Here is a 15,652-nt window from a genome sequence, read left to right on the forward strand (position 1 = left end):
TTAAATAAGGTACAACTGATGCAGATATATGAATGCGAATCATTCTCAAATAGGCAAATGGCTCAAAATGATCAATGATTTTAAAAAGAAGAAATACAGGGGGCAGCTGGGTAGCTCAGTGGAGTGAGAGTCAGGCCTAGAGACGGGAGGTCCTAGGTTCAAACCCGGCCTCAGCCACTTCCCAGCTGTGTGACCCTGGGCAAGTCACTTGACCCCCATTGCCCACCCTTACCAATCTTCCACCTATGAGACAATACACCGAAGTACAAGGGTTTAAAAAAAAAAAAAAAAAAGATTAAAAAAAAAAAAAAAAGAAGAAGAAGAAGAAATACAAGGGGCAGCTAGGTAGCACAGTAGGCTGCCAGCCCAGAATTGAGAGAACCTGGGTTTGAATCTAGCCTCCAATACTTCCTAGCTGCGTATGATCTTAAACAAATCACATAACTCCAAATGCCTTGCCCTTGTCATTCTTCTTTTGTAGAACTGAGACAGACAAAAAAGAAGAAATGCAGTTTTTGAACAGTTATATGAAAAAGTGATAGAAATCACTAAGTTCATGTAAATTAAAACAATTATTTACCTCACTTTTAAAAAAAGGACTTTACTTCTTAGTAATAAGACAAAAGGAGAAGGTCTAGGCAAACAGGATTAAGTGACTTGCCCAGTGTCACACAGTGAGGAAGTATTTAAGGCCAGATTTGAAATCAGGTCCTTTCAACTCCAGGCCTGGTACTCTCTATCTACTGAGCAGCATTGCTTCCTCATTACCTCACATTCTTAAAAATTGCTATACAAAATGTAAATAGTCATTATTCAAAGAGGTAGAAAGAGGCACATTTATATACCCCTGGAGCTGTAAGTTTCTCCTTTCTGAGGAATAATTTGGAACTATCTTAGAAGAGTGACTGAATTGTTAAAATAGCCTTTTATCCAACAGTTTTTATAAGGAAGTCAGGCAGTTCCCACATTTATTGAAAAAGTCACAGGACTTGTTTCGTGGTACCAAAAGACTAGAAACAAATATTGGCGAATAATTAAACAACAAATGCCATTTGAATGTATTGCAATCTTATTTTTTAATAAGAAATGTATTTAGGAATACAAAGGAAAAGAAGACCTATATGAACTGATACAAATCCAAGAAAATAGATATGAGGACAGTATCCTGAAGTAAATTGTAACAATACATCAGAATTGAGACTAAATACAATAGTCAGTGATGATTTCAAAACAATGATGACACTTTCTCCTTCTGTTGGTAGAATAGGAATGTAGATTCTGGCTGTCAGTATTGTAAAAGCTATCATTGGGTCACAGTATTACTTATGTTTTTTTTGTTTATTTATAAGGGAAAGTTTTCTTTTTATTGCATTGTGTGTGCATATAAGAGAATTTTATTGGAATGAAATCATGTTTAAAAGGGAATAGTTGTGCTTTTAAAGTATTTTATTGATGATCTTAATATTTTTATATCATAATCATTTTTTGAAACTGTAATAAAGAAAAAAATCAAGGAAAAATATGATTCAGTGATCTTCTATAATAGTATATATAATATTATGCCTCAGTAGTCCCCCACTTCTGCTTTAGAAGGAAGTTCATTTCATTTTCTTTTTTCTAGAAAGTAGACTTCTTTTGGTTATCTTTTCATTTCATTGTTATAGTTGTGTATTTTTTTTCTGGTTCTACTAAATTCATAAGTTAATGCAAATTAATATTCTTAATAATAAAAATATTGCATCAGTTAATACAAATCTAGTTTGCTCAAATCCAAGTTTGACTTTTACATCAGTGCCTCTCTTTGCCCTTACAATATACAACCAAGTTAAGATACAGAGCAAAAGGATAATAATCAAGAAAGTGTGTTAGGAGAGCAGTTTCATTAGCTTTTGTAGTTTGTTTTGGCAGAAACAAGAAATGAGTTTCTTTTCTAATGGAAATATTAGAATTACTAGTATAATTTGGTAAGAATATAATTTGGTTTTTACATTGTAATTTTTTCTATTTACAATTTGTTTAGGGCAATGATGGGCAAACTACGGCCTGTGGGCCAGATGAGACCACCTGAAATGTTCTATCTGGCTGTCCAACATTATTCCTAATCTGATGAATAAAATGAGTAGGATATAATACAATGAAACTTCTAAAGAGTTGCCTTAGAAACAGACTGACAGATGAGCATTTCCTTTCCTTTAGCCCCTCTTTAAAAAGTTTGCCCATCACTGGTTTAGGGAATATGAAGATTATATTGTTTACTTATTTGTTTGAAAATTTTTTTTGTAAGACTGACACTATTATGTGCTTTTCTTCCTTTTTTATTATAAGCTTATTGCAGAAGAATTTAGTCGTGGAGCATTTCGCAGATTTGGAGCTCATCATCACATACGAGGTAAACAACATGTCTTCTGATACTTTTCATCTGTTTTTTGAAAAAATCTTAACTGTAGTATAATTTGAACTACTTTCTCTATGTCCACATAGAATGACAAAAATAATTTAATCTCAATAAATAATTTTTGTAACCCAGGTTCAGGTGACCATTTAACTGAATAAATGTTTAGGTTCAGATCTATTCTGAAGTGTGGTAGTAAGATTAACTTTCCAGCCTATTTGCTGATGTTCCCTTAAATACTTTTAACTTCCTACTTCCACAATTTGTACAACCTCCATGACCTACTCTTTTTCTCCTCTTTAGTTATGCACTCTTACTTTTGCTATTACCATAGTTGTCTCATATCAATGTTTAAGAACTACAAAATTCCTTTTTCTGATCATAATCTTTTGCCATTCTATTTCTCCCTATATAATACTATCATTAGCTCTATTCTTCAACTTCATTGTGACCTCCAGGCCCTCCTATTTTCCTAGATCATTGCTCCTGCTCTAGTTTTCTCCTCCCTTTCCATTCTTATACCTTTGATTAAGTTTTAAATCTACCCTGTTCTCTTCTTTCAAGTTCCTTTATCCCCTTATCCTAATTCCTATCATGCTATGAGAAACCTTATCTCTGAGTTACTCCCACCATGTTGCCTTTGTTCCTACTAATATACTCCCAAATAGAGCTTGAATAAGTCACAAAAAGAAGAATCTACTACAAATCTAGACCTCTACTACTACAGTCCTACCCCTTTCTTCTGTCCTGTCTCAACAAATATTCTAAGCCTTTTCTTGTCTCCTCAGACTACTTATGAATACTCTCCTCATTCAGCTGAAAACTTTGCTTCTTACTCTTCCTCCCCTGCTCCCATTAAAGTAATTTGCCAAGAGTTCCCTCTTTTCCCCATCTCACAACTCTTTGACTTGATTCCCTATTACCTTCTGCTTCACCCCTATGAGGTAGTCCTTCTCATTCCAAAGGCTAATCCATATCTGCCTATGTACTTGGTTCAGTTATTTCTATCTTTTCCAACAGATGACCCCACCACTATCACAGTCTGTCTTTTTAATTTAGTCCTTCCCTGCTAATTTTATAAAGATCCTGAAGATTCCTAATCTCTTTGTTAGGGAACACTTAACTGGATCCTACCATCCCTTTTAGCTACTACTCCAAATCTCTTCCCTTTCTCAACTAAATATTTTTACTTCCTTTCTTCTCAGGCCTCTTATTCTGGCTTTTAACCTCACTATTTTAAATTGTTCTCTCTTAAGATAGCAGTGATCTCTTAGTTGCTAGATCTAATGGATTTTCTTAGTTCTCACCATTAACTTCTTTGTAGCATTTGACACTGTTAACTACATTCTCCTTTAAGTTAGTCTTATTTCTGGGTTTTTGTGATTCTGCTCTCTTTTTGTGCTTCTCTCACCTGTTTGCTCTTTGTCTGTCTCTATTTTTGAGTTTTCATCTTTGTCATGTCCACTAATTGTGATTATTCCCTTAGACTGAGTTGTGGTCCCTCTCTTCTTTGCACTATTCTTTTTCATTTGGTGAATTTTATCTCTCATGGATTCAATTGTTATCTCATGTAAATGGTTTTCAGATCTATGTATCAATGAATGGGAGGGAAGTGCATTTATTAAACACCTACTATATGCCAAGCATGATGTTAAACCCTGGAGATATAATAAAAGCAAACAAAACAGTCTCTGCCCTCAAAAGAGCAAGTTTACATTTTAAGAGGAAGAAATAATACCTAATAAGACTCCAGGGTTGGAAAGCATGGGTGTTCAGAGACAACATTAGGGTTGTGGGGGGGAAAGAGAAGTGACTTGAATTATATATAAAAGAGGACATCATTAATTAATCTATACATAGTAGAAGAATCATGACCAAACAAAGGATGGAGAGGATCACAACAGATAAAATGAACAATTTCAATTATTTGAGATAAAGAGGTTTTGCACAAGAAAAAAAAAGTCAAAGCAGCTAAACTCAAAAGAGAAGTCAGGTCCTTGGGGAAAACATTTTATAACAAGTTTCCCTGATAAAGGTCTTATTTCCAAGATATATGTAGAAACTGATTTAAATTTAGCAGAATAAGAAAGAGCTATTCCCCTAATGATAAATGGCCAAATGATGTGAACAGGCAATTCTTAAAAGCATGAAATCCAAGCTATTTGTAGCCATATGAAAAAAGTTCCAAATTACTACTGAATAGAGAAATAAAAATTAAAACCATTTTTGAGGTTCCACTTCACACTTTAAATTTTAAAAATTGATTTAAGTGACATGCTGGAGGGACCATGGGAAAGCATGCATACTAATGCACTTCTGTGGAGCTATGAATTGATCAATCCATAAGTGAAAGCCCTTTGAAACAGTGTCCAAAAAATTATTAAACTGACCATGCTCTTTCATCTAGAGATACCATTTATAGGTTTATAGACAAAAAAGATCAAAGAAAAAGGAAGAGGACTTAATATGTAGAAAAATATACATAACAGCTCTTTTTGTGATGACAAAGAACTGGAAAGTTAGAGGGTGCCCAATAGTTTGGGTGCTGATAATGTTCAGCCATTTCAATTGGGTCCAGTTCTTCATGACTCCGTGTGTTGTTTACTTGGCAAAGATAATGAAGTCGTTTGTCATTTCCTTTTCCAGCTCATTTTATAGGTGAGGAAATTGAGACAAAAAGAGTAAGTGACTTGCCCAGGTTTACACAGCTAGTAAGTGTCTGAGAACAGATTTGAACTTAAGAAGGTGAATTTTCCTGACTCTAGGGCCTGTACTATATCCATTTCAATCTACTACATTACCAAACTCTTTTTTAGTTGGAGTTACAGCTAAACAAATTATAGTCTATTGATATAATGGAATACTGAAATTAATCATATGAAATTGAGACAGTGGTGGTTACAAAGAAACCTGGGGTGATTTTTATGAATTGATGCAGAGTGAAATGGATGGAACCAAGATAGAGTAATGTATATATAATAAGAACAACATTGTAAAAACAATTTTGAAAGACTTAAGAATTCTTTTTATTATTTTTATTTTTTAGAAAAATTTTCCATGGTTACATGATTTGTGTTCTTACTTTCCCCTTCACCTCCCCAATGTGCATTTCCACTGGTTTTAACATGTGTCATCTAACAAGACCTATTTCCATATTATTGTTGGTTGCACTGGAGTGGTCATTTAGAATCTACATCCCCAATCATGTCCACATCAACCCATGTGTTCAAGCAGTTGTTTTTCTTCTGTGTTTCCACTCCTGTAGTTCTTCCTCTGAATGTGGGTAGCATTCTTTACCATAAATCCCTCAGAATTGTCCTGGGTCATTGCATTGCTGCTGGTACAGAAGTCTATTACATTCGATTTTACCACAGTGTATCAGTCTCTGTGTACAGTGTTCTTCTGGCTCTGCAAGACTTAAGAATTCTGATTAGTGTTATATCCAACTATGATTCCAAAATTAATGATGACACATGACACCCATAATCCTGATAGGTGTTAAATGGCTTCATGATACCGATTAAACCTTTTTTCCCCCTCCAACATTACCAGTACAGTGAATTTGTTTCTCTTGACTACATATTTCTTACAAGGGTTTTTGTTTTTCTTTTTTAAAATGGGTGGGGGAGTATGGTAGGAGGGAGAGAAAATAGATTGTGTTCATTGAAAAATATAAAATTTTAAAAATTGTTAAGCACTTTACATAATGAAGCACCAAATATCATCATAAAGAAATAGATTATATTTTAACAGGCAGGAAAAAAAATTTGTCATTGATAAGGGATCTATCACTAAGTCAGCTCTCAGCATTAGTTGGATTAGCAATTTGAGGAGCTAAGATCAGACTTAGTAAAAAGGAAAAGAAGAAATCACAAAAATGAGGAAGATCTATGACATTTAAAACAATTTAACCCTGAATTCTTTTTTCCCCCTAAACCCTTACCTTCTGTCTTAGAATCAGTACTGGGTATTGGTTCTAAGACAGAAGAGTGGTAAAGGCTAGGCAGTGGGGGTTAAGTGAGTTTCTGGTAGCTCAGACAGACAGTGGAATGCATACTCTGGATCTCTGATTTGCCCTTTTATCTGATTGTTGTGGGCCAGTTTCATGGGAACTGGGAAAAAGGGGGACCTTTAGAGCAGACAGGCTTTGAGTGGAATAGGCTTTAACCCATCTCCTCATCAACTATGAAGTCATTAGGATTAGGAAAGTTAACTAACTCCAGTTACTTGGATTAGATGAAATTTGCTAAGCTGATTATGATGAGGGGAGCCTTGCATTCTTTGCCTCAATATAGCTGACTAAACCAAAACATTGTTGGATATATAGGAACTTCTTGGAACATAGGCAAATCATCAGTAGTCAAATATGAAATCACTTCTGTCATCTAAGATCCTAACAGTAGGCTAATCCTCAAAATAAAATCTTGTCTTATAGGCTTTTTTAGTAACAAAATGTTTTCCATTCATGCATTGGAAGACATAACAACAGAAATAAGTTTGTTAAACATCAGGCAAAACATAAAACAGATGTATGGTTGCCAAAGGTATTCACCATTTCGGTGGTGGAGGTTTAGGTCAGAGTTAGGTCAAGGAGGAATTCTCTCTGGATGGATGGATCCTCCAAATGTTCTTGTCTCTGGGTGGTAGTGTGTTGGTTGTAACAAACGCCAGAACATTGTAGAACCTTCCAAAAGAGATCTGTGATCACCCAAAACAATTTGATCTACTCATCTGCATAGGAAAAACCAAGTGTATGGTCAAAATTTCAAAATATATTTGGATGGAAACCCTACAGAGGCTGTCAGCTGGCATTTATTAGGTGACTACCATGTGCCCACCACTCTACTAAGCCTTACACCAAATACATCTGTCTTATACTGACTGTACAAGTGAAAAGTAAACTGAGCTCAGAATTAAACAATAGAATAGTTCAGTTTCTTTTGATAAAATAGCAGACCTATTTTACTGACTGCAGGCCTAATTTTTCAATATTTCTGTTTAAAGTACGGTTATAGTATGGTAGCAAGATATAGAATACATCTCGCCTCAAGCAAAATGTGAGGATAGTGGAAAGAACTGGGTTACGTGTGAGCAGATTGCAATACATAATCAGAAATTCTAAAGGATAAAGTATGAGATTTCAAGAAAATATAAATGAAAAAGTAGATGGAATGCTCACGAGGCCTAATGAAAGGATTTCAGGTTGCTAGAGTGTTCCACTGGCACTCCTGTGATTTTGGAGAAAGCAAGGTCTCTAGCATCTTGGATTTCTGTCCTCTGGCAAGCTTCTGGTAACACATGGATAAGTCATACATGATGGTCAAGTGTGATTGGGCTCCATCTGCATTATTGGAGGCAATTCCCAAATTGCTGAGATCACCAATCCATTCAGTTATTTTTCCTTCACAGATCTAAAGGTAGATTTAATTGAGAATCTTTATTCTTTAACCACAAATTTTTATCTACACTAATTTATCTTCTTGAAATTGTCAGTCATTATTAATGATGCAGTTAATATTTAACAACTTTACAAATGGATAGTTTTTTAGATTAATACCTAATTAGTAAATTGACCTCTCTGCTGAAATTTATACATATTTACCTGAATAATTTCCTCTTGTGAGGTATTTTGGCTTTGTGGATAGAATAGTCATCTTCATTGGCATCATCAACCATTAAGTGCTAACTTTGTTCCAGCTTCTGTGCTCAGCATTGAAATTTGTATTTATGGCATTAGATTGATTTAGCTGAATTGGAAACAATTATATTTTTAAAGTAAAGAGATCTATAGGGGTCTTTGATAAGAAAAGGTAGAAATTAAATGATTATAACTCAAAAGTTGCAATCTGGAAGGATTTTAATTAAAACTGTAGTAAGAGCCCTTCAAAAATTAAGATTTTTTAAAAAATAACTTCTGTTTTTGTCCTTTTTAGCCAAAAGACCAGCTCAGGGACAGATCTTTGCTTCTCCGGCTCCTGCTCAGAAAATTACAAAACCTGCTGCTAAATATGGAGTGCCTTTAACATATAAGAAAGTGGTTGAAATGCCTAAAAAATTCCATGAAAAGAAGCCACTCTCAAGATGCAAACAGGTATAATTATGACAATAAACAGCATTTGTAACACATTTAGTCTTTTAATTCTTATTTATCTTTTATATTTACATCACTTTCCCTCATTATGTGCCTTAAGTTTTCTTTTCCCAGACAGCTAGCCCTTAAAGACTGAAAGAGTTAAAGTTTAGTAAAACTAATGAGCACATCAATCAAGTCTAACATTAAATTTGGTATTCTATAACCATAGTCCTCTGTCTTTATACATAAGAAAGGTAGATACATTTTTGTATCTCTTGTTTCAGGCCAACCTTACTTGTTATAATTTCACAGCCTGCAGTTTTAATTTTTATCAGTATTCTTTACATTTACATTGTCATCATAATATACACTATTATCTTGTTACCTTCTTTCTTTGTATTTTTTATGGTCATTGTTTTATACAATGTAATAATTTAATGTATTTATATGCCATAATTATTTTTCAATTGGTGGGATTCTCCTTTCTTTCCACTTTTTTTGCTTTTACAAAACAGTTCTTATATACATGTCTTGGTACTTATGAGACCTACTTCCTTGAAGCATGTCTGCCAGTACCATCTTTGTATCAAAAGATTTTGGATGTTTTATTCACTTACTTGGAATAATTCCAGATTACTTTATGGAGTCATTGGTCCAATTGATAGTTCCACCTGTTTTTCTACAACCTCTCATACCTTGACTATTCCTATCTTTTCTGATCCTTTTTCAGTTTTTACTAGGTATGAAGTGAAATCTCAGAGTTGTTTGAATTTCTCATATTATTTCTAAAGTTATGTTTCACATGGTTATTAATAGTTTGCACTTTTCCTTTTAAGAACTTTTTATTCATGGCCTTTTGGCCATTTACCCATTAGAAAATAGCTTTTGGTCTTACATATACCTATAAATTTTCTGTATATCTTGGATATCAAACTCTTACCAGATAAATTTTTGTAAAAGCTTTTTAATTTCAGGTCATCAAGAAATCTAATTTGTCTTTTGTTGTTGCTTATAAATCTCATTTTATTAAGAATTCCTTTCCCTACCCTAACTGTAAAAGATGTACCTTATCTGGTTCTGTTCTAAATTTTTTATAGTGGGCATTTGAATGTGTAAGTCACATTTCAATTTTAAGCTTTTTTTCAAGATATGTTGTTTGAATAGTTTGAATAATTTGAATCTTATTCTGCCAAATTGTTTTCCAGTTTTTCCAATAAGCCTTATCACATTAGGGAGCTCATCTCCAAGTGATTCATGCCTGCAAGTTTGTTGAATGCTGGGTTATTACAGTCTGTTATTTCTGATTTTTCTTATATTTGTAAAGTGCCTAACAGTGCCTATCACACAATAAACACTATAAATGTTTATTCTTCTCTTCTCCCCACTTCTTCCTGATCTAGTCTCTTCCATTGATTTTTTACTATCTTTAACCAGTACCAGATGTTTGAGGCCTTGAATTACCATTCCCACTTTACTCCTATCTTTATTTGTTAGTTCCCTTGAGATTCTAGACCTTTTTGTTCCTTTAAATGAATTATTATATTATCATACTGTATAAAGTATCCTCTTAATTGATCATTATAGCCCTAAATCTATAAAATATTTTAGGTAGTATGATCATTTTTATCATACTGAGAGCACTGAATCTTTATTCACTTGTTTGAGTAATTTTTTCTGTATTTAAAAAACATTTTGGAATTAAATCAGATACTTTAGCATTCTATAGTTCTTTCTTTAATGGGATTTTCCTTTCGATTTCATGTTGGATTTTGTTATTGCTATAGAGAAATGCTTCTAATTTTCAGGATTTATTTTGTGGCTTTTTATTTTACTGAAGCTATTGTCTTAAGTAGGGTAATTTTCCTCATTCTCTAGATTTTTTTAGGTTAATCATCATGTTTTCTTTGCCCATGCTTATGACTTTGATTTCTTTTTTTTTTTGTTGTTGTAGTTTTATTGTTACCACTAGCACTCCTAGACTATGTTGAAGTTGGGAGGAAGAGCATCCTTGCTTTTGTCTCTTTGTTATAAGGAAAGTTTCTATTGTCTTCACCATCATGGATAATATTAGCTTTTGGTTTTAGATTTAGACCTCTTTTTTATATTGTGTAAAGGTCTTTATGTGCTTCTTATCTTCATGGTTTTTTTCTTTTTGCATAAATAGGTTTAGTACTTTGTAAAAGTTTTCTACTTTTTATAATCATGTGGTTTGGGATATTTTTTGTTTTATGTTTATTACATTTTTTCTGATTTTTAACTGTCCTTATATCCCTGGTGTGAATTCAGTTTGATTATGGTGAATAATTTTTGGAATATATTGCTGTAGTCTTTTGGTAAGGATTTGATTTAAAATTTTTTCTTTACTGTTCACTAGTGTTGTTTATCTATGTTCTCTGTGTTATCCTTCCATTGTTTCTTTGTTAGGACTATATTTTTCTCATAAAAATGTGTTTGTTAGAATCTTTTTCCCTTGATTTTTGAGATAATTTATGTAGCATAGGTGTTAACTTTTAATAAGTTTGTTCCATTTCATCTACAAACCAGAATTTTCTCAAAAACAATTCTCAAGAGTCATCTATTCTTTTAAAAGGCCATCTCTCCCCTCACTCTGCACAATCCAATAAAATCATGTTCTCTTTTGTCAGAATAAGTTATTCTTGTCTGTAAGTCTTTTTCTTTTACCTTTTGGAAAAATCATATTCCAAGTTTTCCCTTCTTTTAAACTATTTGCTACATTATCTTGTGTAATCATTACTTCAGTTTCTTGGTACTTGATCTTTTTCTTTGAGGCAGTATGATTTCTTTGATCTCAAAAGTACAGAGTTTGGCAGTCATTTTACTGGAGATATAAAGTTTGTAGTTTCTGGTAGTGACCTCTAAATTCTATTTTCACTTTTGTTCCATTAGTTCTCACTAGTTTTCTTTTTTATTTCTGAAATATATGATGATTTTGTTTATTATTTTCAGGGAGCCAGTAGCTTTAAAATTATCCTTCCTTGTCTTATTTTCCTAGTTAATTGGTTTTGATAGGAGATCCCTACTCTTTATCCCCCCTCCCATCAATATAAAAGTTCTTGCTAAATCTATTCATTTCTCCCTTCTTGACATTTCATTGGCCTCCTTTTCTCTTCTGATCCTGCCATCATTCTGATTCAAGCTCTTTTTAACTATTTCTCTATTATTGCAGCAACTTTCTGGTTGTGATATCTGTGCCTTAAATCTCTCCCAACTCCAATTCATTCTTGATTTTTCTAAAATACAGATCTGACCATTTCACCTCTGTATTCAACAAATTCCACTGGTTTCCCATTACTCCAGCATCAAACATAAAATCATGTTTATTTTTTAAAGTCTTTCATAAACCAACTCCTTCTCACCTTTCTACTCTTTTTTTACCCTTCATCTTCTCTACTTATACTCCAGAATCTGTGACACTGGCTTCCTTACTGTTCCTCAAAACAAGTAATTTTCTGACTAAGCATTTACACCAACTATTTCCATTTCTGAAATTCTTTCCATATTCATCTCTCCTCTTTTATCTTCCCTAGTTTTCTTAAAGGCTTGCCTAAAATCTTGCCTTCTATAAGAAGCCTTTCAGGAACCCCATTAATGCTAATTCCTTCTCTTTCTTGATTTTCTCAAATTTCTCTTGCATATATCTTCTTCATATGTAGTTGCTTGCTCATTCTCCCATCTTCTCCTATTAGATTATGAACTCTGTGGAGCTCACAAAACTGGAGGGTTTTAAAAATTTATCTTTCTACTGTTTATCACAGTGTCTAGCATATGCATAAATTAGGCTATTCATAAATGCTTGTTAACTTGAAACATTCTTCAAATTTTTCAGGTTTTTTTCTTAATTATGTTCTAATATTTCTTATGTAATTGAATTTTTCAATTCTACTTTTTAAGGTGACCATTACTTGGGCAAAGTTTTATTTCTTTTAAATTATTCTTTGTCCATGTTTTTCCTTAGGAGGTCTTTTTTTGACATATCTTCCCTCCCCCTCCCCTTTTTTTGCTACTTATCTACTTAAAACAACACTTACCTTCTGTCTTAAAATCAATATTAAATATCTGTTTTAAGGCAGAGGAGCAGTAAGGGCTAGGCAATTGGGGTTAAGTGACTTACTCATGGTCACTCAATTAGAAAGTATCTTAGGCCAGATTTGAACTTAGGACCTCTTGTCTCCAGGCCTGGCTCTCTATCTACTCAGCCACCTTTCCTCCCCTCCCTTTCTATCTACTCTTGTGACTAAGCCAATTTTGTAGGATTATATTCTTTTAAAATTTTATTTTGTAATTGTCTTTACTCATGTTTCCTCAGCCTATTAAAAGTTTCCCTGTTTTTTATTTATTTCTTCAATCTTTCCTCTTGCAATGACTGTTCAAAGCCCCTAATTTTGTTCTTTAAACTTTTTTTGACTCTTCGGTAGCAGGAATATAGTCACTTGAAATTTGTTGCTTGTCCAAGCCATTAACTTGCTTGTAGAGTTCAGACCAGTAGAGAGGGCACCCTCAGCCTCATCCTATTCTCCATTGGCATCCATCCTATCCTATCCCATTGCTACCTTCCCTGGGTGATAGTATTATTCTTAAGTAATATTTGCCCTTCAGCAATAAAATGGTGGGTAAGTTTGGAACTTCTTAGAAGGGTTGTGTCTGCCCTGACAAAGAACCATTTCTGTAGGCCTAAGATTCCTTGAGAATGGGAATCCTTTCCTTTAATCTTTCAGTGCAGTTTTGATGTTCCTGCTACTATCCTTAGACTCTAAGCTTCATCTCTGACCCTTTCTACCCCATCTACAAAATAGAGGCTAAGTTTTTTCCACTTTTTTCCATCAAACCACTATTCACCATACTAAATAAATTATCTTTTTCTTTCTTAAAAACAAAAAGAAAAAGAAAGAAACCAAGACAGAGAGGGCAAGTGACTTGTAGTTGTAGTGTTTGACACAGGATTCAAACTCTGGTCTTCTTAACTCTTAAGTTCTGTGCTCTATCCACTGTGCCACATGTGAAAAGAATAAGCTAGCTTTCACAAATGATATTCTCTAGCAGTCTACATGTTTTTTCCCCCAATTTTATTTTATTTCTAATATTAAGTACTTTGCCCCACTCTCACCCATTGAGAAGGCAGGAAATACAATACAAATTACATATATGGATGGAATCATGCAAAATATATTTTCACATTAGCCTTGTGGTCCCCTTCCCCCAGATAAAGAGAAAGAAAGAAAAATAACATGCTTCTGCCTTTTCTCTGAATCTATCAGTTCTCCCTGGAGGTAAATAACATTTTTCATCATTAGTCTTTCATTATGATTCTTCCAAAGTTCTGCTTACTTCCCAGTTTTTCTGAAACCATTCTCTTTATCATTTCCTATAGTACAATAATATTCTATCACAGTCATGTACCATAGCTTGTTCAGCCATTCTCTAGTTGATGGGCATCCCTTCAGTTTCCAATTCTTTGCTACCACAAAAAGCTACTCTAAATATTTTTGTTCTTATTGGTCCTTTTTTCTTTTCTTTGATATCTTTGTGGTACAAATCTAGTAGTGCAATGGCTGGGTCAGAGGGTATATGAAATTTTTTGGTTCTTGGGACACAATTCAAAATTGTTCTCCAGAATGGCTGAACCAGTTCACTACTCCACCAATAGTACTTACTAAGCTGCTAATACTTTTCCCATAGATTTCTTGCAAATCATTTCTTTTCTCAATTTTTCCTCTACCTCTCTTATTTCTTCTTTATCTCGTTCAGAAATTCTTGTTAGGCTTGAATCCACTTTTTTTTTTTTTTTGAGATTTTGTAGCTGTTTTCAAAGGGTTTTCTGAGTTTATGTCTTGGTCTTATGTCTTTGTCACAGTGGTATCTTTTTATAGGCAAATTCTTTTGTTGTTGTTTTGTCATGTTTTTAGCCTATTTCTTGATTTTGAACTTTTATGTTGGGCTCTCCTCACCTGGGGTGGGGAGGCATTGTCCAAGTTTCAGGGTTTTTTGTATTGCTGTTTTCATAGCTAGACTGCAAATTTTCATTGCTTCCAAGATATGATACAGGTAGTGATGTGGTCATTGCTCCTAGTCTGTACTCTGATCTTTAACCCAGCAAGGGCACAGGTCCCATGTAGCCACAAGTACTAGTATTCTCTTTGTCTTGGAACTGTGACTAGGACCCCTGCTTTCTTGTGACTGCTCAGGAACTTCAACCAGAACTGTTTATGGGTGATAATTGCTAATTAATGCCAACTGTACCCAGTGCCTGTCTTTTTCTTACTAGTTTTCTGACTATCTCTGGACTGAAAACACTCAAAGATGCTGCTGTGACAGCCACTATTGCTGACTGTGTGTGTATGGTCTTTGGATAGGCTTCCACTCCAAGCGTCAGCAACTTCTGATGACCTCTTAAGTTTTCTTAGGTTGGAAAAATGTCTCACCTTGACCTTTTGTGGTTCTGCTGCCCCAAGATTTGTTTTGAGACGTTATTTTAAGTTGTTTGGAGGGGAAGGTTGATAGAATTCAGCTGGGTTCCTTCTAATCTGCCATATTTCAGTAGTTTTATTAAGTATTAGAAAATGACTTTTAAAAAACTTTTGTCACTTAACTGATATTTTCTGATCCATAGAATATATATTTAGTTCAATTGAAGAAAATTACCAAAGAATTTTATCAAAATTGGCTTTACTGTTTTCTCTTTTGATTTTCCTTATAAGTTGGAGTATACTAAAATGTTCATACTCTTTAACTAAATTTTAGCTTCACTTTTTGTCCAGGCCCAACAAACTCCATCGAAGAAAATGAATCCTGGAGAAGAAAGGAGGAAAATGTTAGAGGTATAAAGTCAACTACTGATTATTTTCAAGCCACACAAAAAATTTTAAAATAACTAAAAACCTTCATGGTACAAAACTAAACCTCCAAACCTTTCCTCCTTATTTCTTTCCACCAAAAACCTCTAACTTTCTTAAACTCCTTTGGGCATGCTTTTACTAATGGAGTACTAACTTTCCTAATGAATATATAAAACCAAGAATTAACATAGTGACTGAAATAATACTTTACTTCTCTTTAAGGAGTTAGCAAGGAGGAAAAAGTTGGAATATCATGAAAAAGAAAAAAAACAAAGGGAACAGGTAGACTTAGGCTTATTTTTTTCTTGTTTTGCTGATATATCTATTGTACAA

At 33.8% G+C, this 15,652-nt stretch overlaps 1 protein-coding gene across 1 annotated transcript in view; it reads left to right on the forward strand.

Moving 5' to 3' along the window:
• NEK1 (NIMA related kinase 1) overlaps positions 1 to 15,652 on the forward strand; it is a 116,341-nt gene that overhangs the window by 25,033 nt on the left and 75,656 nt on the right. Inside the window, exons 9-12 of the mRNA XM_044680089.1 lie at positions 2,326 to 2,389; positions 8,326 to 8,483; positions 15,242 to 15,301; positions 15,542 to 15,601. Coding sequence (XP_044536024.1) covers positions 2,326 to 2,389; positions 8,326 to 8,483; positions 15,242 to 15,301; positions 15,542 to 15,601 — 342 coding nt within the window. The remainder of the gene's footprint in view (positions 1 to 2,325; positions 2,390 to 8,325; positions 8,484 to 15,241; positions 15,302 to 15,541; positions 15,602 to 15,652) is intronic.

Source organism: Gracilinanus agilis, chromosome 6, assembly GCF_016433145.1.
Source record: "Gracilinanus agilis isolate LMUSP501 chromosome 6, AgileGrace, whole genome shotgun sequence".
Classification (NCBI taxonomy): Eukaryota; Metazoa; Chordata; class Mammalia; order Didelphimorphia; family Didelphidae; genus Gracilinanus; species Gracilinanus agilis.